At 41.6% G+C, this 21,768-nt stretch overlaps 1 protein-coding gene across 2 annotated transcripts in view; it reads left to right on the top strand.

Moving 5' to 3' along the window:
• MRRF (mitochondrial ribosome recycling factor) overlaps nucleotides 1–21,768 on the top strand; it is a 46,086-nt gene that overhangs the window by 828 nt on the left and 23,490 nt on the right. The window contains exons 1-5 of one of the 2 annotated variants that reach the window (XM_081151305.1): nucleotides 22–99; nucleotides 4,552–4,760; nucleotides 7,725–7,880; nucleotides 11,827–11,945; nucleotides 17,603–17,694. In XM_081151305.1, coding sequence (XP_081007431.1) covers nucleotides 95–99; nucleotides 4,552–4,760; nucleotides 7,725–7,880; nucleotides 11,827–11,945; nucleotides 17,603–17,694 — 581 coding nt within the window. In that variant the 5' untranslated portion in view covers nucleotides 22–94. Of the gene's footprint in view, nucleotides 1–21; nucleotides 100–4,551; nucleotides 4,761–7,724; nucleotides 7,881–11,826; nucleotides 11,946–17,602; nucleotides 17,695–21,768 lie in introns of those variants that run through there. The other variant, XM_081151306.1, reaches the window with a different exon arrangement.

Here is a 21,768-nt window from a genome sequence, read left to right as displayed (position 1 = left end):
GCGATCGACCCGGTATCCGGGGCAAATGGTATTGGCATCTGCATTCTACAGATGAGGTTGCGGTCCAGAGAGTGTGACCCATCTAAGGTCACATATGCAGTAAGTGCTGGAACCAAGGCTCGCTTCCAGGTCTTCTTTCCAGTTTGGTGCCTTTTTCCTTTCACCACATTCTGTTGCATTTCTAAGAATCTTGGAGAGTTTAATAATTGGAAAGAATGAAAACCTGGCCTGACTCCTTATTTTACAGTTGAGGAGACAAGACCTAGGTGGGAGAAATGACTTGGTACCAGCCACAAGTCAGTAGGAGAGCTGGCCACAGATGCTTTTTGGATGCAAGGAGCTTATGAATCTAAAAGGGATGGTTGGCAGGGAGTGATGAGGTAGGAATACTGGAATGCAGACTTCCTACCCCTTAGGCAAAAGCTCCTTCTCCGTCTGTTAAAGTGTCTCATCCCTCTTTTGGCTGTGCCAGGGACTTGATTCTATATATAGTCAGATACTATAAATAACTTTACATGGCCCTGAATTTAGAGAAAAACACGGCTTACTATCTCTAAGTGAGAATTTGGCAAATGAAGCAGTGTTGGGAAGTGGAGCTCAAGGAGCTACTGTCTGCGGCTTACATTCCAATTCTGGTGCCAGCATTGTTACCTTGGTCAAAGGCTTAGTTATTCTAGACTTTCATTCATGTATCCATTTCATTTATTCAGTGTCTTCTGTGTTCAGGGACTGTGCCAGGCACTGGGGATACAGCAGTGAACAAGACAAGTATATGCCAGTCCTGGTAGTGCTTATGGTCTCATGGAGGGAATTAGACTGGTCAAACAGCTACACAACGTTAACTGGTATTGTTAAAGTAAGTGCTATAAAAAAGATTAGGGTGCTATGAAAGTGGACCGCAAGACATTTGACCTAGTTGGGCTGGTGGAGATGGCCAAGGAAGGCAGTCCTCTGAGGAAGTGATGCTTAAGCTGAGATCTGAAAGAAAAATGGGAGGTAGTTCGTTACAAAGGTGGGTGAAGAATGTTCCAAGTAGATCCAACAATATGTCTGAAGACCCTGGAACAGGAGTATTCAAGGAAATGAAAAATCAGTTTGCTTATTTGTAAAATGTCAATAATAATCACGGCTCTGGTTATCATAGGAATCAGATAATCCATGTTGTCAACATAAGAAATGTCCAAACCTGTAGAGAATTTTTATGAGTCTATTTGAGCCCAAACTGACAATTTCTGGGAAGCAAGATCTCAAAAGCTCCAGAGAGTGACAGTTTGCAGCTTCTCTATGCATTTGGAATTAAGGAGGGGACATAAGATAACATTAGGGTGGGAGAAAGCAAGGCAGGGGTTGGATTACAGTTATATATATTTAAAAGATTATGCTGTCTTGAGAGCAGTTACTTTGAAAAAGAGGCTTTTCAAAGGGGTGTTAACCTAGATGCACAGAAGCAATGGACAGGGTTTGTTAAGGCAAAGACAAACTTTTTACTAAAGAAGGTATATTTCTGACTACACACCATGGCCTGCCCAGTTAGGAATTTATGATTAGATCACCATGTGAGGTTATTTTCTGTAGAACCCTTTTTCTGTCCATAATGTGAAAGTATTTTATATACATCAAGGGCCTGTGAGTGTACACCCACATTTATAAAAAGGTACACATTATAAGCTAATACACAGCTGGATTGGGAGGGGTTGCTGAGACAATGGATAAGCCAAGACTTAGTGTTCCTCATCTAGTTCTTTCCAAAATTCATATGCACCTTCTTTGAAAAATAATAGAAAATTCAAGGTTTGAGAACCTCAACTTTGGAAGAAAAATATGTGCTTCAAGTAGTTTTTTAAAAAATAACAGTTTGAATAATAATGCCAGTAATCATACTCAGTGTTTTATGTACACAGTATAGTGTAGTAGATAAGAGCACAGACTCAGGAGCTAGACAGCCTGGAATAAATTTGTGGGCAAGTTATCTGTACCTCTGTTTCTTTATCCATAAAATGGATATAATAATAGTACTCCCCGCAGAAGGTTATCATAAGGCTCAAATAAGTTAATGTATGCAGTACAGCAATTAGAATGGTTTCTGGCACATGGTTCTCACTATATAAGTATTAGCTATGGTTTCATTATTATTGTTACAATTATCTTTTTAAAGGCACATTAATATCACCACGATAAAGATGCAGTGGAAACTGTTGCTCAAAAAGGTTAAATGATCTATTCAAGGTCACATAGCTAGTAAGTGGGGGGACTGAGATTCTAGTTCAAGACTGCATCCAAAGCCAGATGCTTCCTGCCACGTTTTTTCTGAGTATAGGTTAATTTTGTTGGATAATACTTGGGCTCCTGTAGCAGGTCCTTTCCTTGACTTCATCTGTGCTGAACTGAGTGTTAATATGCATGTCCTTAAAGTAGCAGGTCCAAGGGGCTGCCTTTATTGAACTTCTACTTTGAAATTTCCTGACTTCTGTGCAATTAAAATCTACGCCTTAAGCATTTCAGCTATGTAGTTTATTTATAGAGTTGGCTTCCGGTTCACGTGTACTGGGTCTGCTTTTGGGTGCTGCGTTTTCTGGCAAAGGTTGTTTATTTCTAACCCATTTTTGATATCCTGTTGCTTTCTGGATTGGTATTATATGACCTGCAACAGGAACACCAGGAAACCTGTCTTAAATGGAGTAGCCAGATTGAGACCCTGTAGGTTAAAAAAACAAAAAGCACACATTATTATACAGCCATATTTGGATAGACGTGTGGGTTAAGCATTGGCTATATTAGGCAAAAACCTAGATATAGAAACCTACTTAGAGCCAATCTTTTGTGAACAGTTTTGCTGAAATAGGGCAAAGCTATTAGCTCCATGCCCTTGGACAGCCACAGTCTCTTTGAGCCTCAGTTTCTACATCTGTAAAGTGGAGATTATTATTTCTTTGTGGCATTATTAAAAGCATTAAGTGAAATGCACATACTATGGATAAAGCAAGCAGCCCAGACCCGACTTCAATTAATAGTAGCTATTGGTAATAATTAAAGAGGGAGAGGAAAAAATACTCCTTTATTTTTTAAATCCAGATCTGTTTTTACTGACTTCATACACTGATCACTGACATCTAGCATCTCTTGCTATTAAAAACTCCATTGGGAGAAATTATTTGCCTTTGTGCTACTATTTTTTCTTTTTTAAAATAATGGTAGTGACGGCTTTCATTGAGTAGGCGCCATGTTCCTGGCACTGTCCTAGGTGTTTTACGTGTATTCGGCATCTCATTTTAAGATCAGGATATTTTTCTCGTTTTGCAGATGAGGAAAGTAATACCCAGAAAAATGGAGTGAATTGCCCAAAGTTGACATTTACATTCAGATCTGACTGACTGGGGCTACCTGAACATAGTAGTAACATGCAAGATTTCTTTCCTGTGGCGGAGCCCGCCTTGGAAGTCATTGAAAGGAACCAGTGTCAAAGCTATGCATAGATATCCCTGCTGGGGACTCGGGCTCCCTGCTAGCCACAGGGCAAGTCTTTTATCTGCATAAACTCATTTATTCTTCCCAACCCTAAGAAATAACTATGATTATCCCCATGTGCCAGCTGGGGAAATCGAGGTGCAGGGATGTTCAGGGACATTTAGTTAGGATGGAGCTGGCACTGGATTCTGAGTTTTCCTGGTTGCAAATCCCACGTTCTCAGTCTGTTGTGCTGCATCAGAATGTTAGGATGGGATTTCTTTGCTGTTGTTTTAATGAAGTCTGAGACTGATTTCCAAAGATTGTAGCTTCCAGGTATTTGAGGCTAATTGTTCTTAATTTTTAGCTGAGTAATAGGCAGGTGCTTGACGGACACACATTTGTCAGTTCACTAGGGCTGTGCTTTCTCTCGGAGGTAGCTGTAGGCTCCAGCATCTTTCCGTAGTCGTAGACCTCAGAAGTATAATGTGCAACTTGTGTTACACACAGAGAAGGGCGGCATTTTCCAGAGCTTTAGTTCTGTAACATGGAAGACCTCAAACCTCAGCCATGCTTCAGACTCACATTAAAGTAAAGTGCATTCTAATCGGTAATCAGTGCATGAGGAACCAAAGAAAATCTTAATTAAATGCTGTCGTGTGAATTTTCCAGTCATTTCATGCCTGTTGAAATGGTTTTCTTATTTAAAGTCCTTGTCCAGTGCTCTGCCCTCCCTTTTTATAGTGTAACTTTATCAAGATTTCGTGCCTTTTCTCCTATAAGGATTTAATTAGCATTGCTTGCTTAGCTCCGTGCTCCCTGTGTGCTAAGAAGCATTTGGTGCCGTGCAGTGAGCATGGTGACTTGGAGTGCAACAGACGGGCCAGTTACTTCAGTTCCTGTCACCCTCAGTTTCTTTGTCCTGTAAAATGGGACTAAACATATTTCCTTGGAGGCTGTTGGGAGGAGGGTTAGAGATAATGTATTCAAATTGCCCGGCACACAGCTCCGTTTATAGGAGTTGTTTGATAATTGGTACAGATTATTTTCTGAAGTAAGAGAGTCTGTTTTATTGAGATTTCCCTTTTTTCTCACTCATTTCCGCAGATGTTCACACGGTCTGTCTTCTGCCATGGCCTTGGGTTTAAGGTGCTTCCGCTTGGTCCACCCTGCCGTTTGCAGTTCCCTTGCAGGCTTGACCAGGCCTGTTTCAGAAGTTACGCTGAGGACAGCGAGTGGAAGACAAGATGACCACAGGCAATGCGTGGCCTATCCAGCTGTACCGACCCGGCATTTTGCTACCAAGAAAGCCAAAGGTAGAGACGCGTGACCTCCTCACCCCTTTCTTGTATTTAGCCCTTGAATTATCATAGCTGGAAGGCTATCAGAGATGTATTGAATTCCTCCCCTCGCCACATGAGGAAACGGTTTCCCAGATAGTACAATTGATTAGCTTAAAAGGCTATAGCGGTAGAGAACCTAAGGTCTGTTTTCTCATTACCATGTTGCCTCATATGTTACCATGGCTCAGAAATGCCTAATTTCTTTCTTTAAATTTAGAATTAGAGGTATAAGTGCCAAGCACACCAGAATGCTTGAGGCAGGGATCTACCTATTTTTCCTTATAGTAAGATCTGTGTTGGAAGTAAAATTAAAACCAGAAGGTTGTTGGGTAAGGGGTATTAGAGCTATGGTTTTAGATGGATGATCTTAATGGTTTGTGTCATCCAAGAATGAGACTTTGATATACCCCAGATCTCAGCTTAAATGTCGCTTCCTCAGGGAAGCCTTCCCTGACCTCTTAGGCTGGGTCAGGTCCCCTGTTGCATGCACTCGTGCACACTGTTATTTTACCTTTGATGTACTTAGCCCAGCACTCATTAATTAGTTAATTCACTGAAGGTTTGATGATTGTTTGCTATATGTCTTCCATGCTGGACCCAATGAGGGTAGGGCCTATGTTTTTCTTGGTTAGCATCTAACAGGGCCGGACAGTATGTATCAAAAACTTTTGCTGAATGAGCGAGTGACAGAAAATTGTCAAGCAGACCTGCTCTTTGCAGTGGTGGGTCAGGGAGTGCACTCCCAAGGATGGTGCTAGAAATATGCTGCTGAGTATTTTTTCCATTGACTTTCCTTTTACGGTTTCATGCAGACGTTCCCTTTTCAGTTCATAGGAAAATTAACAAGTCACTGAAAGATTATTAATGCATAGAAGACTTCTGTCTTGTTAATAGTGACAACAGTAATAACTTTTGATTTGTATGTTGTATTAAAATTTGTAAAAATTCAACTACATTTAATAACTTAATCCTTATAATTATCCATTGAAGGAATTATAATTACCCAGTGAAGACATGCTTATAATTATTTAGTGAAGCACAGATCTCACCACTTTGCAAATGAGGAAATGTGAGGTACATGTGTGAGACGTTTGCCCATGGCCACACTGAGTCAGTGGCAGGACTGACGACTCGGGGCTCCTGATGCCTACTTCATTGTAGTCTTTCAGTAGCTACACATCAGCTACAGCATGTGAGCAGCATTTTTCATATTTAATTGGCTATTTAGTTTCTGTCTTCTTCGATTGCCTCTCTAAAAAGTTGGTTTGACGTTTTCTTTTAGTTTTATTGGTTTCTTTTTATATTAGGAATGCTAATCCTTTGTTGATTGTGTCCCAAGTATTTCCTTAACTTTTTACTTTATGGTGTCTTTTGTATCAGGCTCCTTATCTGTAAATTTTAACATGAATACTTGTTTTTAAAAAATCTAAAATTGAAAAAATTATTTCCATTGTTTCTAGCTTCTATTGCTGCTCTTGGAAAGTATACTATTGTTCTAAACTTTGATCCTTTTGGATAATCTGTCTTTTCTTGTTGGTTGTTTGTAAGGTCGCTTTATCCTTGGTTTTCTGCATTCACAAGAGTCTGAGTGTGAATTTACTTTTACTCTTCTGTTTGGAATTTGTGTTTCTGAATCTGAAGATTTACATCTTTCATTGGTTGTGAAAATTCTAAGTCAGCCTGTTAAGAGCAATGCGGTTTTAAGCATGATGGTGAATAAATGTTTGAAAAAAATTGCTTGCTGCTTACTGGTTGGTTACTTTGGGCAAAACATTTAAGTGGCTCGTGCCTTAGATTTCTCATCTGTACAGTGGGGACGGTAATAATCTCTTTTCATCCTACTTCAAAGCTGCTTTGAATATCTAATAGAAGAATGTGTTTGAACTTGCATTGCAAATTATAATGTGCTATACAAATAGCACAGGATTTAGCTCACTGTCGATGTTCAGTAATCTTTATTGTGAACGAATTTCAATAAATGTTTGTTGAATATTTAATAAATAAACAACTGTAGGATAATATTATTTAAATATTTTATTTTCTCTTCTTCCCTCACCTTCCATAAAGAAATGCGAGAATATTTGTATTACTCACTGAAGCGATCTATGTATATACACATTAGAGAATGTATCTGAAAAATTGCCATGATGGTTTAGACATAAAACAGAACTTTATTTAGGTCCCAATGCTGTTGATTTTTAAAATATAAGCCATTGTCACTACCATTGGGGTGGTTAATGTTTCTGAAGTACTGTTGCTCTCTTTGTCTGTGCCAGCCGTCAGATACTTTGCATGTCCTTGTCTTAGTGTTCCTTTTAAATTAATTAACATATTTCCCGTATCTCCAATTAGACTTTACAGAGGCAGCCTAGTGAAAAGTCATGACCTTTAAAATTAGGAAGATCTGGGACCAAATCTTGGTTTTACTCTTTCATGACCTTGTGACATTAGGCAAGTTATTTTACCTTTTTCATCTTCTGTTTATTTTTCTGAAAAATAAGGCATTCACTTATGGAGTGCCTACCATGTGGATAGTGCTCTTTTAGGTAACCGTATTACTTCATTTATATCCATGAAGCAACCTAGCAATATAGATATAATCCCTATTTTACAGGTAAGGAATGTGACACTCAGAGAAATACAGTAATGTGCCTGAGGTGATAAGGTTAGTCTGCATCATAGCCAGGATTTTTCCTGGGGTAGCTCTGTGTAAAGTCTGTGCCTTCTCCAGGATCTGAGAAAGTGTTTTTAGACACCATGCTGGGTCTTTAGCAGATGCTCAATAAATGGAGGCTTTTTAGAGGGCAGTGATAATGTTCTCTGATTATCCAGCATTTGGAATTTTGTCCTGCACATAGTAGGCCCTCCTTCACTGATTGTTCATTGTCTCTGTTTATTGTCTGCTGATCTTTTATTCACTGAATGCTGACTTTCCAGCCAAAGGGAAAGGACAGCCCCAAACCAGAGTGAATCTTAACGCGGCCTTGGTGGAGGGTATAATCAGCTTGGAGGAGGTGGAAGAAGAAATGAAGTCAGTGATGGAAGCGCTCAAGGACAACTTCAATAAGACTGTCAATATAAGGACCTCACCAGGTTAGTGACTGAACCAATATTTTGGAGAAGGGCGTAGGGGAAAGATCATGGCTTTGGCAGAGCTGCGTTTCGGTTCCAGCTTTGACACTTGCTACCTGGAGACCGTGGGCAGTTACTACACTTTCCTGGTCCTCAGTGTCCTTGTCTAATTCCTACCTTATGGCTTCCGGTGGGTATTAAAATAAGTGAGGTAGCATATGTAATGGTTCTGGCACAGTGACTGGCACAGAGTTGACCTTTAGTTATCCCTTCAGCAAATGTGTGTCTACTATGAACTGGGCATTCCGCCGGTGCACAGCAGTGAATAAAACAGGCATGTGCTTTGCTCTCGTGGAATTATACTATCAAAAATGGGGAGTTTTATTATTATGATGATTATAACAAATGCTATATATGCTTCTAGGTATTTAGTCTCGTAGCAACTGACATCTTTGGTCTGATTTTTTCCAATTTGTTTCCTTGCTGGGAAGCAACTGGCTGCAAACCTGCCCACCTGAGGCACTGCTGTACCCCTGAGCTTGACCAGGAAGATTACGTTCGGGTTAATAACTTCCTGAAAGTGGCTTTTCTAAGTGGGAAATGTCAGAACTGTCTAGAAGAACTGTTTGCAGATGTGATGGAAGAAGTGAGTTGTCAGCTAATGGTACAGGCAGGCAGGAAAAATCCAATTGCTGTTAAATTGGCGTTTTGGAAATTGTCATCCTAGAGTCAAGCCTGGGACCCCCTCTGAAGGTATCTGTGGGAGCCTGGGCGGTTCCCACTCATATCTTGGTTTGGATAGTTCATAAGGAAACTAGAAAATATTTCATGAACTTGTTCATAATAAAACCAAGGGAAAAAGATACAGCTCCGCTTATAAACACCAGCAGAAACAGTAATACCGAGTTCAGCGACAAGATCCAGTATGAAACCAGAAGGCCATTCCGTCATTTGTCAGCCTTTAGACTAGGGCATTTCTGCTTTTGCTGACAGTAGAGCGTGCCATTCAATCTCTCCCAACTGTTTATTTTAAACTTGCTTATTATTTTAGGTATGAAACTGATAAAGTGCTTTGTCTCCCCTGTGCTTTCTGGCCTGTTAACATTCTGCAGCCGAAACCAGAGAGTAGTTTGAGAGGAGCTCAGGGAGAAATGTGATACTTAAAATTAGCCAGCAAGCCCCACTCTTGTTGAACTTAAAAAGATGATGGGCCTGGAAAGAGGTTGGGAGTGTAATTTGTTAAAAGTTAACCTCTGAGAAAATACGGGGCAGGAGTGAGGCTGAGGGAGGCTCTCGCTGGGGACAGATTGAGGGGAAAGGATTTGGAGTGTTAAGTGGCTCTGGATTTAGGGAATGGGAACACCACGCTGCGTCCTGCTAAGCCCACGTAGGGACGTCTGTGGCAGAGGGTCTTAGGCGAACCGGGAAGGCTGAATTAAGATCCACTTTCAAAAGGCCTCCCGTTGGTATTTCCTCTTTGCTTCTTTCCCTTTAGGATTATGTTTGTGTAACGTTCTATGTAGAACTTGGGGCCATGAAGAGACCGGGTGAAACAGGCTGAACGTAACCAGTCTTTTTTTGACTAGATTCTTCCATATTATCTTTCATTACTGTCTGAACCAGCAGGCACTTTTCTTCTTACACCCCGATCTGGCTACTAACAGTTTCTATCTTCAAGGTAGTTGGTTGTTTTTAATAGTTGTCTAAGATACAGGTCTATTTGTCCATTCTTGCCCTCTCTCAGTCATCCATCCATACAGATATTCACTTACTCATCACAGCATTACTGAACACTTATTTTGTGTTGATTAATTGGTACCATAGACAGAGAAAAGACACTCTCCCCACCTTCCCAGAGCTCTAATGCGAAGGGACAGACGTAAACCAAAATGTGTAAAATCATAGTAAAGCAGACTGGTGAAGACCGTAGCTTTGGAGTTGGTCAGATCTGCGTTTGAATTCAAGCTCCATTATTAAGAGCTCTAGTGCCCTTGAGCAAGTTACTCTCTGTGCCTCTGTTTCCTCATCTGTAAAATGGTGGAACTGTCTCAGGGTTATTGTGATAATGAAAGCAAATAAATTATAGAAGCAGTTAGCACAATTTCTTGCTCATAGGAAGTATTCAGCAAATACTGGTTATCATTGCTATAGAAGTTTGCATAGGATGCTTGGGAGCTCATGAGGGGGCTTGGAATCCAGCCTAGGTGCTCAGATAGGACTTCTGAGGCTAGGAGCTATTATAACTGAGGGTTAAAGAACAAATGGGAGTTCTCTGAGCGACAAGCGCATTCTCAGCAGGAGGAAAAAATGTGCTAAAGGACTTCAGGCTGTATTAGAGAAACGGTAAATAGGATAGTTTGGTTAAAACATAGGAGAAAGTCAAGAAGCAAGAGTATCACTCATTGCGCACTTATATATGCCAGGACATGGCTGTAAGTGCTTTCCGTAAACTCTTTTATTTAATCCTCATAACAACCCTATAAGTACAATTTTTATGCCCCATTTAGAGATCAGGAAACAGACATTGAAAAAGTTGAAGAGATCTTCCCAGGGTCACACAATCAAGAGGTAGCAGAGTTGCTATTTGAACCTAGGACATTTGTCTTCAGAATCAAGGAAACTTACTGTTATACCTCCTGGACTTTTCTGGGCTGATGCCAGTGGTATCAGCCATCCTCTCTTTGTGATGACATGAGTCTGGTTGAGTATCCCTAATCAGATCTTGGGCCATATTGTGGCACTGAATTATCCTGACAGCGGTTTGCTGGGACAGCTCCCCGTTTGTTTAAAAGACCCCTTTCCCCCCACAACTCCTTTCTCTTTGTGTCTCAGACTGAGGCACCCATGAGTGGTTCTTACTGTGAATAGTAAGGTTTTTTCCCTCTAGTTCTCATTTGAATGGGAAATTAGGAATTTTAAATAATGCCCCTTTTCTATCTGTAACTGTGGCTTTATTTCCGTGTGTTACTGGGTTCCTGAAAATTTTGCCCAGGGTTTTCTAGAATTCAGATGTGGATGAAGATCAGATCAAGGGTAACAGTTAAGTGTTAATAGTTGGTGTTTGTTTGCTTGTTTCTAAAGGGGATCTAAGTACCAAAATCAAGGTGGGTGGTATAAGGAAATGGTTTCAAACGTGGCTGCATGTCAGAATCATGCGGTGATCTTTAATAAATTACAGGCTCCCCTAAATCACAGGTTCCTAAGCCCCTGTCGAACTGGGATCTCTGGGGTGGGGCCCAGGAATCTAAATTTAAAAGCTCCCTGGTGATTCTGTTGCACAGCCAGATTTGAGTTCCATTGGTATAAGGGAAAGAACCTTGACTGGAATCGGAACTAAGCATACCTGAGTTTGAGGCTTGGCTCCTGGGTGTTTTTTGTTAGCTTGGGTGATCTTGGCCCATCTAAACTCCCAAGTCTCCTTTTTCTCTTGTGTAAAATGGAGATGATAATACAATGCTGTGGAGTAGTTATAAGAACTAAAAGGGTTAAGAGATATCTTTTTATGTGCTTGTTTTTTTGGTGCTTACACACTTGGTTGTTTATATTTAGCTATAATCCTCACTTTAATCCTGTAAGGTAGTTATTTTTTGACTGAGTTGGAAACCAGCTATAGAGAGGATAAGTAACTTGCCCGAGGTTTCATGGTTAGTAAATGGCAAAGTTGCTGGAGGGGTGACCAACTCTTTTAGTCTTAGCTCTAAAGTCCTGTGTCACAGGCAACCCCTTAGGCCCAGGCACACCAGGACACCTGGCCACCCAGGTTGCTGATAGGAATTCCAGCCTAGTTCTGTCAGCATGTCGAAGCTCTTTCTATCATGTGACACTGCTGTTTCTGTGAAAGCCCCTGGAATGGTCTTGCCACATGGATAAGGGACCCTAAATATTAGTTGAATCTCAGTTAGATAGGGACTTGGTGTACAGCTACTAAGGTCCTTCTGAGCTCTAAGACCCTATCATTTATTTTTAGGATCCCTTGATCACATTCCTGTGGTCACTGAGGATGGGAAGCTTGCTTTAAACCAGATTGGCCAGATCTCCATGAAGTCGCCACAGCTGATTCTGGTGAATATGGCCAGCTTCCCAGAGGTAAGGTCCCTTGGAATGGAGGAAGCTGGGTCAAGTCAGGAGGAAACATTCCCTCCAGCTTGGGATGAAACAAGAGAGAAGGCATAACAAAGGGCACTCAGGGATAAGGGAGAGCTCTTTCCTGTTTCTGAAGTCCTTTTCTGTTAGACTCGAACACTATAGGAGCCAGGCAGGTAATCTGAATACTGCAACAGGCCCCATCTAAGAACAATAGTGGCAATGCAGCGATGGGCGCTTGGCCAACGTGGAGGGGACTGTGATAAACTGGAGAGCCTGTGCCCTGCTGAAGGGAGCAGCCTCTGCCCAGCTCCTGCTGATCATTGCCAGGCAGAAAAGTAGGGCCTGGTAATTAGCATTACCAGATACTAAGACTTTTATTTCCAGAAGAAGCCAGTAATCCAAATTTTTATGCAAGATCCTTGTTAAATATTGATAACTAATTCACTTGTTTTTTAAGATTGTGAGAAAGAAACCACATTAATGAGCGACCAGTTTGTGAGCTCTGCATTAGTCCTTGGAGCAGAGCCTCCAGGAGGTCACATTGCAGAATATTGCCCAGGGCACTGCTTCCAAGGCTGGAAGGTGGGCCTCATTACTATTGCAACCTCGGGCTGTGATTTTAAGTCTAGGTGAGGAAGGTAATGGGCTTTTCCTTATGGTTCAGTGGGAATGGACCTGGATTGGGAGTCCTGGAGGATCTGGGACCCGGTCCCATCTCTACTGCTAGCTGGCTGTGTGACCTCGCTTCACTCTCTGGGCCTCCATTTCCTCACTTGTTAATATGGGATGAAGGAATCTGAAGCCCCTTCCTGTTCCGATGGTCTGTTTCAGTGAAGCTGCGGGATTCAACAGACTGGATTAGAGCTATGAGTAAGGAAAAGCCCTTGCTGTGAGCACTGTCAGGTCAGAGGGCTCTTGCAGCTAATGTGCCAGGCTTACTCCCCCGTTCCCTTCTCCATACTGCAGCTGGAGTGAACTTTTAAAAATATACATTGGATCATGTCATTCCCATGCTTCACATTTATCAGTGGCTTCAAGTAATCTTTAAGAAAAAGATTATGTGGCTTAAAAGGCTTTGTATGGTGTGCTCCTGCCTATATCTCCCAACGTCCCCAGCCTTGTGCCATTGTCACCCTTACATACAGCTCTAGCCACACTGATTTTTCAGTTCCTCAAACACACCACACCCTTTGCATCCTCAGGTCTTTGCATGTGCTCTGCCCTTTGTTGGGAACATTCTTGCCAGGCTAATTGCAATATGTATACACACACACACACTCTTCCATTTATTTTTTATTGAATTTATTGGGTGACATTGGTTGGATCACAGCTTAAATGTCACTTTCTCAGGGAAACCTTCCCTAATCAATCTAAATCATTCCTCCACATTAACTTCTTTTATAGAGCACAATTCTTTTTCTTCACTGCACTTATCATTATGAATAGTTATATATTTATTTACATCTTTATTTTCCATCTCACTTTCACTAGATTGTAAGCTTGTAATGCAGGAATCATATCTAACTCTTCACTGTGTTGAGCACCTAAAACAGTGCCTGGCACATGGAAGCACTCAGTCAGTTTTCCTCAACTGGATGAATGCTTGTTATTAAGTTGATGGAAGGGAGGCTCTCATTCCTAGTGTTACTGAGGAGCTGAGAAATGGACGAAAAGGGAACTGTCACCTCTTTCCCTTTCTGGCCCCCACTGAACTGCTGAGGCCTCTCCGCCTGGTTCATCTAATCCCACAGGCACTGCAGGCCAATTTAGGGAATAGCCTCCTAATTACACAGCTTGAAGACCTCATCAGGCAGATTGCTTTTCAGAGCCAGCCACTTCTGTTACTAAATGGCAAATGGCATTCACAGAAGCAGCGCCTGATTGGCCACCAGCGCATCTTATGAGGCAGGAGGAGGTATTAACAGCTTAATTTTTTCTTAGGAAGTTGGAGTAATATCTTCATTTTTCAACCAAAGCATCTTTACCATTTCTCCAAGTTGAAATTCTGCGGGTTTTAAAGGGGAAAAAAGCCTTTACAAGCATCTCAGTAGAGCGGCTCTTTACAAGGACAGAATGAGGAAGTGTGAGTTACATTGTCTTTTGAATTCCTTTATCTCATCTGGTGTATATATTAAACAAATAGTCTTAACTAAACATTTCCTTCCTCCACTTTAGAAGCTGGCCATAGAGTACCCAGGTTCATAGCTTCAAAATGCTGAGCTAATCCTCTCTGTGTTTATGTAATTCCTTTCTGTTTCACATGCGGTTGGCTTTCTTTCCAAACCTGCGCATTTCTGTGTCATGCTGTAGTGACACGATGCAGATTTACATGCATAATCCTTTCAAATGCATTGAAGACAGAAAACTGTGTTGCATTTGTTTAACATGTGTCCTGCTTGATAAATGATACACATAGTTGCTGCTTTCCATAAACTTGCCTGCAGCTAGAGTTAATGATGGGAAAGAAAAGAAGGGAGTAGAAAACCGCAGCATGATCTGAGCAAGGCAAATGAAAAAAAATTCTGCAGGCTCCATTATTGCCTTGTGGAAGGAAGAAAGCCAACATGTATTGAGTGTCTACTGTGCTGCCCGCCACTACCTTCTCATGTTTTGTTTCTAGGTACCCTCTAAAATTAAGCATTATTTGTTCCATTTTATAGATGAGAAAACTGAGGCTCGGAGAAGTTAAGTATCTCACCCAGGTTCACACCATTGCGATAGAACCACGATTTGAACGTCCATCTGTTTGACACTAGAGCCTGTGTTTCTTTTACCATTCATGCATTAATTCAACAAATATTTGTTGAGTCCCTGCAAGTTACTAGGTTTTATCTGTGGTGCTGGAATTTGCTGACGATTAAGACAGACAAGGTTCCTGCTTTCATCGATCTTACATTCTAGGGACTCTTTGGGATACAAAGAAAATGGAACAAAGTTGACTTCAACCCAAAGGGCCAAGGACTTGTTCACCTGTCCACAGAAGTCTTATCATCTTTTGCCCTTTAGCATAGATTAACTTACGAACGGCAATGGCAGACGTTGCTAATTGATGACCACTCCTTCCTGCCTGACCCCAGATGAAGTCTGTGATCTTTCTCCACACAGTGCTGCGAGCAGCCACACCATTTGGTCAGTGTCGCTGTTTGAGAACAGCCTGCTTGCTCTGGGGTACAGGGAGCATCCTCAGTGAGGGCACAAAGGCTAAGGTAGAAGCTGGAAATGCGATAGAAATATATGCCTTTTTATCTGAACCATGAGGAGTTCAGAAGTCATGTTGGGAAAATGACTGTAATTCCCCGAGTTTCTGCATCCTACCACATCAAACTAAAATACACATATTTAGAATACTTCAGAACTACCTCTTCTAGTAGGTTTCTCTGCTAAATGAAACCCGATTTACATTTTTTCTGTATATGAAAGGACACAGAACAATTGAAGTATAAAATAAGGTTGGGGGTGGTTATACATAAGAAGTGGAAGTCAGGAGGTGAGTTTTCTAATGGCTCTGAGTCCGTTTATTAATACATGCATTCAACAGGCTTGCACTGAGCACTGAGCCTGGTGCTGGAAAGCTGTAGATATTGGGACATAGTGTCGGGCCAGCTTGGGTCAGCAGTGGGTGCTCCTGAGCCTGCGGGGGAGGGTTGTGGGAAACACTTGGGTCGCATTGTGAAAGGGAGCGGATGGTGGTCGGATGTTGTCAGTCATGCAGTGAGAGGCATCAGAAAAGGCGGGTTGGGAGTCTAGAGATCAGAACCACCTCTTCAAATTGGAGATCCTCTCTTCTTGTTAACAGTAGAAAATCTGTTTCATTTTATTAAGGAAAATGGCTGGTCTCTTACAGAAGAATACTTCATTTCTTTATCCAGCTCTTTTATTTTCCTTGGCCATACCCTTCACACACCAGACCTAATTCCAAATTATTTTTGGCTATTTAAAAAAATCAGTTCCCCTGTGCTACAATTACTAAATACATTGAGCTGGGGATCTGGATAAAAATAAGGGCAGAGGGATATCACTGGACTAAGAGTTGAGGAGCCTAGTGTCTCCCCTTAACTCTGCCAGTGAGCACAAGTATGATGGGTGAGGTCCTCACTCCACTGCTCTCTGGGAAGGCCACTTGTGCTTAGGGATGTGACCTTATCCAACAGGTCTATACAGAAGGAAAGGACCGTACTTGGCTATGTCACAGATCCCTTCCAGCTCCAGTAGTCTGTGATCAAAGGTACCATTTTAAGAACTTACTGTTTAAGTAGTAGCCACGCTGTTAGATTCTGTGTACAGCCTCCCAAGGAAATGATTCATGTGATGTGGCAGTTCTGGTTTATCTTTTGACTTTATGGTTACCCCTCATGTCCCTATAGAATTAAGGCCATTTAAAACTGAAATAGAAAAAAAATAAAACTGACATAAATAAGCTTCTTAGGCACTCCCTCAAAAACCAAAGCAAGCCCTGGAAAAGTCAAATAGGTATACCCCAAACCCCTTTCTTTTGAAGCAGAAGTTGAGGAAGGAACTCCAGGCTGAGAATTGGCCCCATGAATCCAAGTAATTTGGATGGGCTCTGGTCAAACCTAAAATTCCTTGGAAACTGTCAGAGGCCTCATTCTCATGAATTCCACACTGTCATGCCAACGAAAGTACCTGTCTTCCACACTGCTCTCTTACCCTTTAGGGTCGCATCCCAGGTGTGGTTATGCTGTTGCTCGAGGTGAGGTGAGGCACTGGGAAATCAGTGTACCGGTGTGCCACCTGGCCCATTAGAGAGCAGGACTGTGTCAGAGAAGACCCGGGAGGGTGACAGGGAGGATGACAGCACAGCAGTGCATCCGCCAAGTTACGACAACCACTCAGCCTCGTTTGGGGCTTTTGCGCATTCTTACCTTCATATACTAAGTGTATGTAATGACTCCCCTGGGTGTTCCTGTAGCCAGATACAGAGCAAGATGCATGCTCATGCTACCTCGTTCAGTCCTCTCTGAGGTGTGGGTACCACATGGTCTCAGATGAGGATATGGAGGCCCGCAGAGGTCAGGCTTGGTGCCCAGGGTCACGCAGTAAGCAGAGCTGGGGTTTGAACTGAGATCTTTCTGACTCCAGAGCCCATGTTTTTAGGCAGCGCAGCATTCTCCCTTTCCTGGAGCTCCCCCGCCCCGAGAGTCATTGCTCATTCCAGAACCTGAGAGGTTAGCATGAGTGTAGGTACGAATGAGTTAAATCTATTTACTCACTCCAAATCGGCACTGGTATACTTTGAGTGTAAAATGTCAACTGGAATTTTTAATGTATAAAATCTTTCATCTGTCTTTACACCAATCTTTGCACAGACCAGCCCCCCTCCCTTGAGGATTTATTGTGGTTTTGATCTGTCTTGCCTCAAACCATTGAAATCTTTTCAAAGAAGCAGAGCTGTTTTCTTTTTATTTTTTCCTTCTCTTTGCTTTTTTTCCTCCCGCAGTACACTGGTACCAGGAGTGGACATAGTTTGCTATTCTGCTTGATCAAAGCACTCTACACCAATGTAACTTCCTGATCTTACTGGTAACAGAACTAAATGTTTCCATGTTCTGCCAAGATGGGTTGCCAGTTATCGACAGAGGGCTTGCATCTGGTAATAATTATTTACTAATTCTGTTTACCTTTTGATCTGGTTTCAGTGTACAGCTGCAGCTATCAAGGCTATAAGAGAAAGTGGAATGAATCTGAACCCAGAAGTGGAGGGGACGCTAATTCGGGTACCCATTCCCAAGTAAGTTTGGCTGAAACTTACATGTTTTGATGCAGTGGGGCAGTTGTCCTTGGAAGGAAACCAACATCCATGATACCATTAGGCTGATAGCATACTTTATCTATATCTCTCATCCTGGTAAATGCCAGCATATTTGAGGTCCAGTTTACTGATTCAGAAATATTTATTGAGTACCTACTATGTCCTAGGGGCTGGAGATGGAGCAGCCAACCTAATAAAATCCTTGTCTTCATGTAGTTTATGTTCTGGTGGGGAAGATGGGACGTGTAAACAGATAAAACCATTCCAGGTAATGAAATGCTACATGGAAAGAAAAGGCACTGAGACCCAGTAGAGAGTGACTTGCTGAGGGCAATGGTGGCAGGGACATCGTTAGCCTGAGAGGACTCTTTAAGGACGTACCATTTGCTGAGAGCTGAGTGATGAGGAAGGGTCAGCCTCGGGGAAGAACTTCCCAGGCAGTGAAACTTCCAGGACAAAGGCCCAAGTCAGAAAGACCTCTATAGTTGTAATCTCAAGTCCATGTTCCTTAAAGAACACTAGTCCTTACATTAGTCCTTGCTTGTTGAAGAATTTTAGGCATAAGAACAGGATATTGTTAATTATATAAACATATAAAACTTAGAATTTTAAATGAATAAAAATGTACAGTAGTCCCCCCTTAACCATGGTTTTGCTTTCAGCAGTTTGTAGCCACAGTCAGCTGTGGTCCGAAAATATAAAATGGAAAATTCCAAAAATAAATAGTTCATAAGTTTTAAATTGTGTGCCATTCTGAGTAGTGTGATGGGCTCTCAAGCCATCCCGCTCCATCCCACCTGGGATGTGAATCATTCCTTCGTCCAGCGTATCCATCTGTGTATGCAGACCCCCAATTAGTCACTTAGTCGCTGTTGGGGTTATCAGATTGACTGTTGTAGTATCGAAGTGCTTGTGTTCAAGTCAACTTTATTTTACTTAACGATGGCCCTAAAGTGCAAGAGTAGTGGTGCTGGCCATTTGGACATGCCACGGAGAAGCCATAAAGTGCTCCTTTAACTAAAAAGGTGAAAGTTCTCAACTTAATAAGGAAAGAAAAAAAAAATCAGATGCTGAGGTTGCTGAGATCTATGGCAGGCACAAGTCATCTAACTGTGCAGTTGTGAAGAAGGAAAGAGTGAGTACAGTATGGTAAGGTATTTTGAGAGACCATATTTATATAACATTTATTACCCTATATTATAACAGTTTTATTTCATTATTAGTTATTGCTGTTAATTCTGTACTGTGCCTGATTTATAAATTAAATTCTATCATCAGTATGTCAGGATAGGAAATAACATAATATGTACAAGGTTCTGTACTATGTGCAATTTCAGGATCCACTGGGGGTTTTGGAATATATCCCCTGCAGATAAGGGGCAACTACTGTATGTTTATTTTTAAGTTAAAAAAGAAAAGAAAAGAAATGATAAGACCTTGACATTCTTAAGAAAGAGAAAGCCAGAGTGTCCGGAACTCAGGGAGGGAGGGAGGAGGGAGTGTTAGGAGAGCGGGTTGGACTAGTGAGTAGAAGCTGATGGTCCGGCCATGGTAAGGAGTTTGGGCTTTACTCAAATTGTAATGGGAAGACATTGGAGGGATTTAAGTGGAAGAGTGACTTGATCGATCTGATACGGACTTTTGGGGGGCCTCTCTGGTTGCTGATTAACAAATGGAATATAGGAGACAGAGTAGACACACAAATGGTGGGGAGGTGACTGCAGGAGTCCAGGTGAGACAGAGATCTGCCTCCTCAGATTCCGTAGCAGGCAGAATTAGTTTCTCCTTCTGTAATCATTTCTCAATTATCTTTAAGTCCCTATCCCTACACAGAGCCTCACAGACAGCAAGTTCCAAGTAGGTGTTAAGTTAATTCATTGCATCATTCAGCAAATATCTATTAAGCACTAACTACATGCCAGGTACTTTCCTAGCTGTCGAGATACAGCAGTAAAGAAAACAGCCAACAAAAAAGCCCCTGTCCTGGGGCATACCTTATAGGTGAAGAGGCATAGTAAACTGAAAAACAAAGAAATACATAGTGTAATAGCAAGTGACAATAAGGACTGTGAAGGAAAACCAGCAGGATCGAGGTGCTGGGGGTTTATTGTGGATAGGGAGGTTCAGGAAGGAGTTGACATTTGAGTGGAGACCTAAGTGAAATGATTGAATGAAACTTTCAGATAACTGGGAGGGAAAGGAGCATAACACTAGTCCAAGTCTTTCTGTGCCACACATCATCCCATATTGCCTCATTGTCACACCATCCCCTTGAGGCAGTTTTTTCTTCCAGATATGGAAAGTTAAGCTCAGAGAGGTAAAGTAACATCTCTGAGTTTGCACAGCAAATGCTGTAGCTAGGACCTAAACCCAGGTTTAGTTCATTACAAAGCCTCAAGATGCACGTATGTTAGCAACAAGAATTAATCCCAAAACTGAGAGTCCAGGAACTTCCCTCACTGAATTTTTTTCCTGCTTTATGAGCAGAAAATGGCCATCTTATTTCATCGTGTTCTTGGTGTTCTGTAAGTCATAATTAACAGTCTGCCTTGAAATCACATGAATTGGAAGTGGTATAGCCTAGTATTTAAATATCAGGTAGACCTGGGTTCAAGTCCAGTATCTGTGTGCTTGGTTATTTCCTTCATTTGCTCAGAAAATTTTCTGAAAATGTGTCATGTGCCAGGCTCGGTGCAGGATGCTGGAAACAGGCAGACCTGATGTTTGCCTTCATGGAGCTCACAAGCTATTCCAGGCCCTTTGTTTATATTACCTGCAGCTTACTTGAGGAACTTACTGTTACCTACAGTTTATAGATGAAAACATTTGAATTCCGAGAAATTAAGGGACTTGCCCAAAGTCACATGGTCAGTAAGTGGCAGTCAGGATTTGAATCCTGAGTTTTTCTGTTACCAGCGTGCAGGCTCTTTCTCCTGTACTCTTGGAAAAGATGTGTAATTCTGGAAAGTACATGGACATTAGAAGCAAGATTTTTTTAGTTCTTGCTCTCCTGTCTGTGAAATCGTGGAAAAGCCACTTAACCTCCCTGAGCCGCAGTTTGCTCATATACTAGATGAAGGGGCTGCACTCAGTGGTGTGCCAGGTCCCTTGTGGAGCTCAGACATTCTGTGAGGCTATGAATTTATGCTGCCAAATGCTCATGGCTGGCCTCAGTTCCTCTTGGAGTGGCCTGATTGTGGATCATATTTTTCTTTCAAAGGTCTAGTTCACATAACATGCCCCTCTGCAGCCCCACAGGACTTAACGATCACTCTTGGTGCACTGTATGTAAGTCTGAAGGATCAGGGAATTCAACTTGAGTTTCCAAAGACATGGGGCTCTGTTACATTATATTTTACATTATTTTATGTTAGCTAATGGGCGTAATCCAAGAGAAAGTTGACGGACCAAAACCGTCTGCTCCTGCAAACCTCATTTTTTATATACTTTCTTCCCTTTGACAAGGTGGTAAGGTCATGAGGCCCCTTACTGAATTGTACGTTTGGTAGTTTTCCAGATAAAAAATGGATGATCTGTTCTTTATTATGGAGGCTTCGTCATGTGAGAGGATGAAGGTTGATTTAGATGAAAAAAAGGACCAAGGTTTATATTTGGTTTTGGCAGTGACTTCCATTTGATTCCGGGCATGTCACCCTAGCAGCTTGCCTCCTTCTTGTTCCTTATTTGTAAAATAAGTAAAGTAATAATGATAGGTAGAGATTTGGTAGGATTAGTAGAGAAAATAGATTAAGTAGTATGAGCTCCTTAGAGGAAAGAAGCTATGTAAATATAAGATACTAATATTATTTTAGTGCACTTTCAATTTTATATATATATACATACACATATACACACGGTGGGGCAAAGTAGGTTTACAATTGTGAGAACATGAAAAATAGAGTTTATTCTTCTTATTTATTATTGTATTATTTTCCATATGAACAACTGTAAACCTGCTTTTGCCTCACCCTGTATATACACACACACTTTAGGAGAAAAGGAAGGGAGCTACTATGTTGAGTACCTACTATGTGTCAGGAACTGTGCTTGACA

This window comes from Miniopterus schreibersii (genome assembly GCF_964146895.1).
Source record: "Miniopterus schreibersii genome assembly, chromosome: 11".
Lineage (NCBI taxonomy): Eukaryota > Metazoa > Chordata > Mammalia > Chiroptera > Miniopteridae > Miniopterus > Miniopterus schreibersii.
The sequence above is the reverse complement of the archived record's forward strand: the minus strand, read 5'-3'. Positions and strand labels throughout refer to the sequence as shown.